Consider the following 13,500-nt stretch of genomic DNA (forward strand, 5'->3'; position numbering starts at 1 on the left):
AGGCCCCGATCACACAAAATCTTTTTTCACTCCATCTTTCCACCTCCAATTTGGTCTCCCTCTTCTCCTCGTTCCTCCACCTCCGACACATATATCCTCTTGGTCAATCTTTCCTCACTCATTCTCTCCATGTGCCCAAACCACTTCAAAACACCCTCTTCTGCTCTCTCAACCACGCTCTTTTTTATTTCCACACATCTCTCTTACCCTTACGTTACTCACTCGATCAAACCACCTCACACCACACATTGTCCTCAAACATCTCATTTCCAGCACATCCATCCTCCTGCGCACAACTCTAATCCATAGCCCACCGCTCGCAACCATACAACATTGTTGGAACCACTATTCCTTCAAACATACCCATTTTTGCTTTCCGAGATATTGTTCTCGACTTCCACACATTCTTCAAGGCCCCCAGAATTTTCGCCCCCTCCCCCACCCATGATCCACTTCCGCTTCCATGGTTCCATCCGCTGCCAGATCCACTCCCAGATATCTAAAACACTTCACATCCTCCAGTTTTTTCTCCATTCAAACTCACCTCCCAATGACTTGACCCTCAACCCTACTGTACCTAATAACCTTGCTCTTATTCACATTTACTCTTAACTTTCTTCTTCCACACACTTTACCAATTATGGCCATCAGCTGTCAGGAGATGTTAGCCAGATTGTGAGGGAATCTGTGGTCTAGTCCACATCTCTCGGTTAACAGAAGTCTGTTAAAACAGAGATATCTGTTTTAATGGGTCTATGGGCTGATTATACATCCTTTAATGTGTAAGGGTGGAGGCAGATGTAACAATATGCTGTCAATGGACTGAACCAGGGCAAGTGAAATGTCTGGGGTAAAGCATGGAAAGGTCTCAGGGCCTGGATGTGGGATAGGGACCTGTAGCTTCGGAGCAATACACATGACAACTAGAGTATGGTTGTGAACAGATGGGCCTTTCTTTGTATGTTTTCCTGGTGCTACCTCACTGTCGCATGGGTGACAATGCTGTTTCATGTGGAGCGGGGTGTCACTGGGAATGGATACAGGTGAGCAAGTAAGAATATGTACTGTGCATATATGTATGTATATGTGTAAGCATGTGCATGTATGTTCGGCTGGTTTGGATGGTATTACAGCAGAATTTATCAAGAAAGGGGTGGTTGTGTTGTTTATTGGGTGGTAAGGAATTCAATGTATGTAATGGATCATTGTGAAGTGCCTGAGTATTGGCAGCATGCATGCACAGTGACACTGTACAAAGACAAAGGGGATAAAGGTGAGTTTCAAAATACAGAGGTATAGTAGCTTAGACATTGAAGCTTATTGATACAGTGGTCAAACTGATGAGAACTCTATTGACGTTTGTGTAAATAAATTATACATTTCCTTTTTCCAATAGCCAGAGTTGAACCATTATGTGACATCCATTTTTTTCATTTCATTTCAAGCTAGAAGTTCAGTTTTCTAAATTGTTTTCTTACATTTTTCATATGTATATATATGTATGTGTGTGTGTGTGTATATGTGCATATGTATGTGTGTGTGTGTGTATATATAATTTTTTTTTTTTTTTCAAACTATTCGCCATTTCCCCTCCGCGTTAGCGAGGTAGCTTAAGAACTGAGGACTGGCCATTGAGGGAATATCCTCACCTGGCCCCCTTCTCTGTTCCTTCTTTTGGAAAAATTAAAAAAAATTGAGAGGGGAGGATTTCCAACCCCCCGCTCCCTCCCCTTTTAGTCGCCTTCTACGACACGCAGGAATACTGGAAAGTATTCTTTCTCCCCTATCCCCAGGATAGGGAGAAAGTTGATGGAGAGAGGTGGGTGATTAATTGGTGCATATGCACCCGGGCATGAGAAGAAAGATCATGAGAGGCAAGTGTTTGGAGCAGCTGAATGAGTGTGTTAGTGGTTTTGATGCACGAGACCGGTTATAGTGATGGGTGATTGAATGCAAAGGTGAGTAATGTGGCAGTTGAGGGAATAATTGGTATACATGGGGTGTTCAGTGTTGTAAATGGAAATGGTGAAGAGCTTGTAGATTTATGTGCTGAAAAAGGACTGATGATTGGGAATACCTGGTTTAAAAAGCGCGATATACATAAGTATACTTATGTAAGTAGGAGAGATGGCCAGAGAGCGTTATTGGATTACGTGTTAATTGACAGGCGTGCGAAAGAGAGACTTTTGGATGTTAATGTGCTGAGAGGTGCAACTGGAGGGATGTCTGATCATTATCTTGTGGAGGCTAAGGTGAAGATTTGTATGGGTTTTCAGAAAAGAAGAGTGAATGTTGGGGTGAAGAGGGTGGTGAGAGTAAGTGAGCTTGGGAAGGAGACCTGTGTGAGGAAGTACCAGGAGAGACTGAGTACAGAATGGAAAAAGGTGAGAAGCAATGGAAGTAAGGGGAGTGGGGGAGGAATGGGATGTATTTAGGGAATCAGTGATGGATTGCGCAAAAGATGCTTGTGGCATGAGAAGAGTGGGAGGTGGGTTGATTAGAAAGGGTAGTGAGTGGTGGGATGAAGAAGTAAGAGTATTAGTGAAAGAGAAGAGAGAGGCATTTGGACGATTTTTGCAGGGAAAAAATGCAATTGAGTGGGAGATGTATAAAAGAAAGAGACAGGAGGTCAAGAGAAAGGTGCAAGAGGTGAAAAAAAGGGCAAATGAGAGTTGGGGTGAGAGAGTATCATTAAATTTTAGGGAGAATAAAAAGATGTTCTGGAAGGAGGTAAATAAAGTGCGTAAGACAAGGGAGCAAATGGGAACTTCAGTGAAGGGCGCAAATGGGGAGGTGATAACAAGTAGTGGTGATGTGAGAAGGAGATGGAGTGAGTATTTTGAAGGTTTGTTGAATGTGTTTGATGATAGAGTGGCAGATATAGGGTGTTTTGGTCGAGGTGGTGTGCAAAGTGAGAGGGTTAGGGAAAATGATTTGGTAAACAGAGAAGAGGTAGTGAAAGCTTTGCGGAAGATGAAAGCCGGCAAGGCAGCAGGTTTGGATGGTATTGCAGTGGAATTTATTAAAAAAGGGGGTGACTGTATTGTTGACTGGTTGGTAAGGTTATTTAATGTATGTATGACTCATGGTGAGGTGCCTGAGGATTGGCGGAATGCGTGCATAGTGCCATTGTACAAAGGCAAAGGGGATAAGAGTGAGTGCTCAAATTACAGAGGTATAAGTTTGTTGAGTATTCCTGGTAAATTATATGGGAGGGTATTGATTGAGAGGGTGAAGGCATGTACAGAGCATCAGATTGGGGAAGAGCAGTGTGGTTTCAGAAGTGGTAGAGGATGTGTGGATCAGGTGTTTGCTTTGAAGAATGTATGTGAGAAATACTTAGAAAAGCAAATGGATTTGTATGTAGCATTTATGGATCTGGAGAAGGCATATGATAGAGTTGATAGAGATGCTCTGTGGAAGGTATTAAGAATATATGGTGTGGGAGGCAAGTTGTTAGAAGCAGTGAAAAGTTTTTATCGAGGATGTAAGGCATGTGTACGTGTAGGAAGAGAGGAAAGTGATTGGTTCTCAGTGAATGTAGGTTTGCGGCAGGGGTGTGTGATGTCTCCATGGTTGTTTAATTTGTTTATGGATGGGGTTGTTAGGGAGGTAAATGCAAGAGTCTTGGAAAGAGGGGCAAGTATGAAGTCTGTTGGGGATGAGAGAGCTTGGGAAGTGAGTCAGTTGTTGTTCGCTGATGATACAGCGCTGGTGGCTGATTCATGTGAGAAACTGCAGAAGCTGGTGACTGAGTTTGGTAAAGTGTGTGGAAGAAGAAAGTTAAGAGTAAATGTGAATAAGAGCAAGGTTATTAGGTACAGTAGGGGTGAGGGTCAAGTCAATTGGGAGGTGAGTTTGAATGGAGAAAAACTGGAGGAAGTGAAGTGTTTTAGATATCTGGGAGTGGATCTGTCAGCGGATGGAACCATGGAAGCGGAAGTGGATCATAGGGTGGGGGAGGGGGGCGAAAATTTTGGGAGCCTTGAAAAATGTGTGGAAGTCGAGAACATTATCTCGGAAAGCAAAAATGGGTATGTTTGAAGGAATAGTGGTTCCAACAATGTTGTATGGTTGCGAGGCGTGGGCTATGGATAGAGTTGTGCGCAGGAGGATGGATGTGCTGGAAATGAGATGTTTGAGGACAATGTGTGGTGTGAGGTGGTTTGATCGAGTAAGTAACGTAAGGGTAAGAGAGATGTGTGGAAATAAAAAGAGCGTGGTTGAGAGAGCAGAAGAGGGTGTTTTGAAATGGTTTGGGCACATGGAGAGAATGAGTGAGGAAAGATTGACCAAGAGGATATATGTGTCGGAGGTGGAGGGAACGAGGAGAAGAGGGAGACCAAATTGGAGGTGGAAAGATGGAGTGAAAAAGATTTTGTGTGATCGGGGCCTGAACATGCAGGAGGGTGAAAGGAGGGCAAGGAATAGAGTGAATTGGAGCGATGTGGTATACAGGGGTTGACGTGCTGTCAGTGGATTGAATCAAGGCATGTGAAGCGTCTGGGGTAAACCATGAAAGCTGTGTTAGGTAGTATATTTGCGTGTGTGGACGTGTGATGTACATGTGTATGGGGGGGGGTTGGGCCATTTCTTTCGTCTGTTTCCTTGCGCTAACCTCGCAAACGCAGAGACAGCGACAAAGTATAAAAAAAAAAAATAAAAAAAAAAAAAAAAGTTGTTGAGTATTCCTGGTAAATTATATGGGAGGGTATTGATTGAGAGGGTGAAGGCATGTACAAGATCAGATGGGAAGAGCAGTGTGGTCTCAGAAGTGGTAGAGGATGTGTGGATCAGTGTTTGCTTGAAAATGTATGTGAGAAATACTTAGAAAAGCAAATGGATTTGTATGTAGCATTTATGGATCTGGAAAAGGCATATGATAGAGTTGATAGAGATGCTCTGTGGAAGGTATTAAGAATATATGGTGTGGGGGGAAAGTTGTTAGAAGCATGAAAAGTTTTATCGAGGATGTAAGGCATGTGTACGTGTAGGAAGAGAGGAAAGTGATTGGTTCTCAGTGAATGTAGGTTTGCGGCAGGGGTGTGTGATGTCTCCATGGTTGTTTAATTTGTTTATGGATGGGGTTGTTAGGGAGGTAAATGCAAGAGTTTTGGAAAGAGGGGCAAGTATGAAGTCTGTTGGGGATGAGAGAGCTTGGGAAGTGAGTCAGTTGTTGTTCGCTGATGATACAGCGCTGGTGGCTGATTCATGTGAGAAACTGCAGAAGCTGGTGACTGAGTTTGGTAAAGTGTGTGGAAGAAGAAAGTTAAGAGTAAATGTGAATAAGAGCAAGGTTATTAGGTACAGTAGGGTTGAGGGTCAAGTCAATTGGGAGGTGAGTTTGAATGGAGAAAAACTGGAGGAAGTGAAGTGTTTTAGATATCTGGGAGTGGATCTGGCAGCGGATGGAACCATGGAAGCGGAAGTGGATCATAGGGTGGGGGAGGGGGCGAAAATTCTGGGAGCCTTGAAGAATGTGTGGAAGTCGAGAACATTATCTCGGAAAGCAAAAATGGGTATGTTTGAAGGAATAGTGGTTCCAACAATGTTGTATGGTTGCGAGGCGTGGGCTATGGATAGAGTTGTGCGCAGGAGGATGGATGTGCTGGAAATGAGATGTTTGAGGACAATGTGTGGTGTGAGGTGGTTTGATCGAGTGAGTAACGTAAGGGTAAGAGAGATGTGTGGAAATAAAAAGAGCGTGGTTGAGAGAGCAGAAGAGGGTGTTTTGAAGTGGTTTGGGCACATGGAGAGAATGAGTGAGGAAAGATTGACCAAGAGGATATATGTGTCGGAGGTGGAGGGAACGAGGAGAAGAGGGAGACCAAATTGGAGGTGGAAAGATGGAGTGAAAAAGATTTTGTGTGATCGGGGCCTGAACATGCAGGAGGGTGAAAGGAGGGCAAGGAATAGAGTGAATTGGAGCGATGTGGTATACCGGGGTTGACGTGCTGTCAGTGGATTGAATCAAGGCATGTGAAGCGTCTGGGGTAAACCATGGAAAGCTGTGTAGGTATGTATATTTGCGTGTGTGGACGTATGTATATACATGTGTATGGGGGGGGTTGGGCCATTTCTTTCGTCTGTTTCCTTGCGCTACCTCGCAAACGCGGGAGACAGCGAAAAAGTATAATAAAATAAATAAATAAATAATATATGTTATCCCTGGGGATAGGGGTGAAAGAATACTTCCCACGCATTCCTCGCGTGTCGTAGAAAGCGACTAGAGGGGACGGGAGCGGGGGGCCAGAAATCCTCCCCTCCTTGTATTTTTTTAACTTTCTAAAATGGGAAACAGAAGAAGGAGTCACGCGGAGAGTGCTCATCCTCCTCGAAGGCTCAGATTGGGGTGCCTAAATGTGTGTGGATGTAATTACCAAGATGTGAAAAAAGGAGAGATAGGTAGTATGTTTGAGGAAAGGAACCTGGATGTTTTGGCTCTGAGTGAAACGAAGCTCAAGGGTAAAGGGGAAGAGTGGTTTGGGAATGTCTTGGGAGTAAAGTCAGGGGTTAGTGAGAAGACAAGAGCAAGGGAAGGAGTAGCAATACTCCTGAAACAGGAGTTGTGGGAGTATGTGATAGAATGTAAGAAAGTAAATTCTCGATTAATATGGGTAAAACTGAAAGTTGATGGAGAGAGATGGGTGATTATTGGTGCATATACACCTGGGCATGAGAAGAAAGATCATGAGAGGCAAGTGTTTTGGGAGCAGCTGAATGAGTGTGTTAGTGGTTTTGATGCACGAGACCGGGTTATAGTGATGGGTGATTTGAATGCAAAGGTGAGTAATGTGGCAGTTGAGGGAATAATTGGTATACATGGGGTGTTCAGTGTTGTAAATGGAAATGGTGAAGAGCTTGTAGATTTATGTGCTGAAAAAGGACTGATGATTGGGAATACCTGGTTTAAAAAGCGAGATATACATAAGTATACTTATGTAAGTACGAGAGATGGCCAGAGAGCGTTATTGGATTACGTGTTAATTGACAGGCGCGCGAAAGAGAGACTTTTGGATGTTAATGTGCTGAGAGGTGCAACTGGAGGGATGTCTGATCATTATCTTGTGGAGGCTAAGGTGAAGATTTGTATGGGTTTTCAGAAAAGAAGAGTGAATGTTGGTGAAGAGGGTGGTGAGAGTAAGTGAGCTTGGGAAAGAGACTTGTGTGAGGAAGTACCAGGAGAGACTGAGTACAGAATGGAAAAACGTGAGAACAATGGAAGTAAGGGGAGTGGGGGAGGAATGGGATGTATTTAGGGAATCAGTGATGGATTGTGCAAAAGATGCTTGTGGCATGAGAAGAGTGGGAGGTGGGTTGATTAGAAAGGGTAGTGAGTGGTGGGATGAAGAAGTAAGAGTATTAGTGAAAGAGAAGAGAGAGGCATTTGGACGATTTTTGCAGGGAAAAAATGAAATTGAGTGGGAGATGTATAAAAGAAAGAGATAGGAGGTCGAGAAAGGTGCAAGAGGTGAAAAATAGGGCAAATGAGAGTTGGAGTGAGAGAGTATCATTAAATTTTAGGGAGAATAAAAAGATGTTCTGGAAGGAGGTAAATAAAGTGCGTAAGACAAGGGAGCAAATGGGAACTTCAGTGAAGGGCGCAAATGGGGAGGTGATAACAAGTAGTGGTGATGTGAGAAGGAGATGGAGTGAGTATTTTGAAGGTTTGTTGAATGTGTTTGATGATAGAGTGGCAGATATAGGGTGTTTTGGTCGAGGTGGTGTGCAAAGTGAGAGGGTTAGGGAAAATGATTTGGTAAACAGAGAAGAGGTAGTAAAAGCTTTGCGGAAGATGAAAGCCGGCAAGGCAGCAGGTTTGGATGGTATTGCAGTGGAATTTATTAAAAAAGGGGGTGACTGTATTGTTGACTGGTTGGTAAGGTTATTTAATGTATGTATGACTCATGGTGAGGTGCCTGAGGATTGGCGGAATGCGTGCATAGTGCCATTGTACAAAGGCAAAGGGGATAAGAGTGAGTGCTCAAATTACAAAGGTATAAGTTTGTTGAGCATTTCTGGGAAATTATAAGGGAGGGTATTGATTGAGAGGGTGAAGGCATGTACAGAGTACCAGATTGGGGAAGAGCAGGGTGGTTTCAGAAGTGGTAGAGGATGTGTGGATCAGGTGTATGCTTTGAAAAATGTGTATGAGAAATACTTAGAAAAACAGATCGATCTGCATGCAGCATTTATGGATCTGGAGAAGGCATATGATATGGTTGACAGAGATGCTTCATGGAAGGTCTTAAGAGTACATGGTGTGGGTGGTAAGCTGCTACAAGCAGTGAAAAGTTTTTACCAAGGACGTAAGGCATGTGTCCGAGTACGAGGAAAGAAGAGTGATTGGTTCACACTGAAGGTTGGTCTATGGCAGGGGTGAGTGATGTCCTCATGGTAGTTTAATTTGTTTATGGATTGGGTGGTTAGCGAGGTATATGCAAGAGTTTTGGAGAGAAGGGGGAGTATGCAGGCTGTTGAGGATGAGAGGGCCTGGGAAGTGAGTCAGTTGCTGTTCACCGACAATACAGCACTGGTGGCTGATTTGAGTGAGAAACTGCAGAAGTTGGTGACTGAGTTTGGATAAATGTGTGAAAGGAGACAGTTGATAGTAAATGTGAATAAGTGCAAGGCTGTTAAGTTAAGTATGGTTAAGGGACAAGTTAACTAGGATGTAAGTTTGAATGGAGAAAAATTGGAGGAAGTGAAATGTTTTAGATACATGGGAGTGGACTTAGCAGCGAATGGAACCATGGAAGCAGGAATGAGTCACAGGGTAGGGGAGGGCACAAAGTTCTGTGAGCAGTGAAAAATGTGAGGAAGGAGAGAACATTACCTTGGAAAGCAAAAATGGGTATGTTTGAAGGAATAGTAGTTCCAACAATATTATATGGTTGTGAGGTATGGGCTATAGATAGGGTTGTACAGAGGAGGGTGGAGGTGTTGGAGATGAAATGTTTGAGGACAATATGTGATGTGAGGTGGTTTGAGTTAACAATGACAGTAAGACAGATGTGTGAATATAAAAAGAGTGTGGCTGAGAGAGCAGAAGAGGGTGTTAAAATGGTTTGGACATATGGAGAGAATGAGTGAGGAAAGATTGACAAAGAGAACATATATGCCAGAGGTGGAAGGAACAAAGAGAAGTGGGAGACCAAATTGGAGGTGGAAGGATGGAGTGAAAAAGATTTTGACCGATCGGGGCCTTCACATACAGGAGGGTGAGAGGCATGCAAGAAATAGAGTGAATTGGAATGATGTGGTATACCGAGATGTTGGGCTGTCAATGGACTGAACCAGGTCATGTGAAACATCTGGGGTAAACCATGGAAAGGTGTGTGGGGCCTAGATGTGGATAGGAAGCTGTGGTTTCAGTTCATTACGGATGACAGCTAGAGACTGAGTGTGAATGAATGTGGCCTTTTTTGTCTGTTTTTCTGGTACTATCTCGCTGAAGCAGGGGTGTGATGACATTTCCTGTTTGGTGGGGTAGCACCAGGAATAGATGAAGACTAGCAAGTATGAATATGTACATGTGTACATGTGTTTATACCTGTGCATGTGTATGTATATGTGGATATGCATATGTATAATGTATGTATATGTGCACATATGGGCATTAATGCATATATATGTGTATATGAGTGGATGGGCCATTGTTCATCTGTTTCCTGGTGCTACCTCACTGATGCAGGAAACGACGATCAAGTATAATGAAAATATAAAAATACTTCTTTTCAATGTCTTACTAAAGAAAAAATTTCATACATATTCACCATTTCCTGTATTACCGAGATAAAGCCACAAGCAGACAAAGAAATTTGCACACATTCACACACTATCTTTCATATATAATGCATTAAAACCAGAGCCCCTATCCAAAACTAGACCCCACAGTCCTTTCCATGGTTTTCCCCAAGCACTTAATCTGCCACAGTTCAGCCTAAAGAAAGTAAATCATATCCTGTATATGACATCGCTTCCACACCCTTCTTCATGGTATAGCCCCAAACCTCCAAAGCATCTCCCACTCCATCCTTCCACCTCCTCCTTAGTTTCCCAGTTTTCTTTGTCCCCTCCACATTTGACATATATACCCTCTTACTCATCCTCTCCATATGTCCAAATCATTTCAGCACATCCTCCTCACATCTCTCATAAATACTACTCTCAACCATGATATATTCAGGTAAAAAAAAACAACATTAAGAGAATACAAAAACAAAATGAACTAGACACAAAACAGAATGATTTCATAATGACTAAAACTAAAAGTAAAAGGGCTAAATACAGTTACTAACCCAAAGCAAAGACAAATGCAAAATTACCTTACCCAATGTATGGAACATTTTTCTAACCTTCTGAGCATTTATCCAACAATGAAAACTTACCTCATGCATGTGACATCTAACCTTCTTAGCATTTATCCAACAATGAAAACTTACCCTATGTATATAACCATGTATATAACATTATCTGATGTTCTTACTATTATCCAACACTGAAAACTTACTCCATGTATGTAACACTATCCAACCTTCTTAGCATTTATCCAAGAATGAAAACTTACCTCATGCATGTGACATTATCTAGCCTTCTTTGCATTTGTTAAACACTGAAAACTTACCCCATGAATGTAACATTATCTGATGTTCTTACTATTATTCAACAATGAAAAACTTACCCCATATATGTAACATTATCTAACTTTCTTAGCACTTATCCATCCTTAAATAACTCTTCTACTTTTTCTTTTATACTATCATGTACAGGGGCAAAAAGGTCTTAAACTAGAGGATAAAGGCTAAGACATAAACTCACTGCTCCGATGGCAACAATGCGGTCAAAATGATGAATGTAAACGTGGACAAACACTCTAAAGAGGCGGGTGAGTATTTTCTTGCACAATGGTATAAAAGACTTGGGAAATGGAACATCTGAAAGAAAATAATATGCTTAAGAACAATATATTCTCTTTGTGTGAATGGTGAATATGGCAATATTTCTGCAACTCACCTTGAAGTTACTGTCAGTTATATATATGAAAAGTAAAATACCAAAGTAAAAAGCCATGTTCAAGCATACCCACTAAACCCAATCATTAAATGCCAGTAACCATCATATGAGCAACAATATTCCCAAACTGTTTAAATCCCCCCCTACCAATATTCAGATATATATATAGCTACTAACTGTCTCCGAAGTCACTATAGGTACTTATTTCTGAGACTAACAATCTCTGGAAGCAACTCTGGCACAAACATATACATATAAAAAATGTATAAGTAAAAAATTATTATCCACATCCAGGCCACACAAAACTTTCCATGGTTTACCCCAGACGCTTCACATGCCCTGGTTCAATCCATTGACAGCACGTCGACCCCAGTGTACCACATTGTTCCAATTCACTCTATTCCTTGCACACCTTTCATCCTCCTGCATGTTCATTCCCTGATCACTCAAAATCTTTTTCACTCCATCTTTCCACCTCCTATTTGGTCTCCCACTTCTCCTCGTTCCTTCCACCTCTGACACATATATCCTCTTTGTCAATCTTTCCTCACTCATGCTCTCCATATGTCCAAACCATTTCAACACACCCTCTTCTGCTCTCTCAACCATACTCTTTTCATTTCCTCACATCTCTCTTACTCTTACATTACTTACTCAATCAAACCACCTCACAACACATATTGTCCTCAAACATTCCATTTCCAACACATCCACCCTCCTCCATGCAACCCAGTCTGTAGCCCATGCCTTGCAACCATATACCATTGTTGGAACTACTATTCCTTCAAACATGCCCATTTTTGCTTTCCGAGATAACATTCTCTCCTGCACATTCTTCATCGCTCCCAGAACCTTAACCACCCCCTCCCCCAACCTGTGACTCACTTCCACTTCTGTGATTCCATCCACTGCTAAGTCCACTCCCAGATATCTAAAACACTTCACTTCCTCCACTTCTCTCCATTCAAAGTTACACCCCAATTAACCTGCCCTGCAGCCGTACTGAACCTAACAACCTTGCTCTTATTTACATTTACTCTCAAATTTCTTCTTTCACACTTTTTCCAAATGAGTTAATTTCTAAAATGGGAAACAAAAGGAGTCAAGTGGGGAGTGCTCATCCTCCTCGAAGGCTCAGATTGGGGTGTCTAAATGTGTGTGGATGTAATCAAGATGAGAAGAAAGGAGAGATAGGTAGTAAGTTTGAGGAAAGAAACGCGGATGTTCTGGCTCTGAGTGAAATGAAACTCGAGGATAAAGAGGAAAAGTGGTTTGGGAAAGTCTTGGGAGTAAAGTCAGGGGTTGGTGAGAGGACAAGAGCTAAGGAAGGAGCAGCACAACACCTAAAGCAGGAGTTGTGGGAGTATATGACAGAGTGTGAGAAAGTAAATTCTAGATTGTTGTGGGTAAAACTCAAAGTGGATGGAGAGAGACAGGTGATTATTGGTGTCTATGTACCTGGTTATGAAAGGAAAGATCATGAGGCAAGATTTTTGGGTGGAGCTGAGTGAGTGTGTTAAAAAAGCTTTGATGCACGAGACCGGGTTATAGTGAGGGTATAATTGGTGTATATGGAGTGTTCAGTGCTGTGTATGGAAATGAAGAGCTTAAGGATTTTTGCTAAAAAAGACTGGTGACTGGGAATACCTGCTTCAAAAAGAGAGAGATATATAAGTACATGCATGTGAGTAGAAGAGATGGTACAAAGGGCATTATTGGATTACGTGTTAATTGACAGGCGTGTAAAAGATAGACTTTTGGATGTTAATGTGCTGAAAGGGGCAGCTAGAGGGATGCCTGATCATTATCTTGTGGAGGTGAAGATTTGTAGAGGTTTTCAGAAAACAAGAGAGTGGTGAGAATAAGTGAGCTTGGAAAGGAGACTTGTGTAAAGAAGTACCAGGAAAGATAGAGTGGAGAATGGCAAAAGGTGAGAGCAAATGATGTGAAGGGGGGGGGGGGGGGGGTGAGGAATGAGATGCATTTAGGGAAGCAGTGATGGCTTGCAAAAAAGATGCATGTGGCATGAGAAAGGTAGGAGATGGGCAGATTAGAATGGGTAGTGAATGGTGGGATGAAGAAGTAAGGTTGTTAGTGAAAGAGAAAAGAGAGATACTTGGACAATGCTTGCAGGGTAGTGTAAATGACTGGGAGATCTATGAAAGAAAGTGACAAGAGGTCAAGAGAAAGGTGCAAGGGTTGAAAAAGAGGGCAAATGAGAGATGGGGTGACAGAGTATCATTAAACTTTAGGGAGGATAAAAAGATATTTTGGAAGGAGGTAAATAACATGCGTAAGACAACAGAACAAATGGGAACATCGGTGAAGGGGGCAAGTGGGGAGGTAATAACAGGTGGTGATGAAGTGAGTAGATGGAGTAAGTCTTTCGAAGGTTTGCTGAATATGTTTGATGATATAGTGGCAGATATAGGTTATTTTGGTCAGGGTGGCATGTGAAGTGAGAGGGTCTGGGAGAGTGGTTTC

The 13,500-nt window shown here is 42.3% G+C and overlaps 1 protein-coding gene across 1 annotated transcript in view; it reads right to left on the bottom strand.

Annotated features, from left to right (window-relative positions):
* Positions 1-13,500, bottom strand: part of Mob3 (MOB kinase activator 3) — a 107,028-nt gene that overhangs the window by 31,119 nt on the left and 62,409 nt on the right. Inside the window, exon 4 of the mRNA XM_071682661.1 lies at positions 10,822-10,937. Coding sequence (XP_071538762.1) covers positions 10,822-10,937 — 116 coding nt within the window. The remainder of the gene's footprint in view (positions 1-10,821; positions 10,938-13,500) is intronic.

The sequence above is a fragment of the Panulirus ornatus genome, chromosome 3, assembly GCF_036320965.1.
Source record: "Panulirus ornatus isolate Po-2019 chromosome 3, ASM3632096v1, whole genome shotgun sequence".
Classification (NCBI taxonomy): domain Eukaryota; kingdom Metazoa; phylum Arthropoda; class Malacostraca; order Decapoda; family Palinuridae; genus Panulirus; species Panulirus ornatus.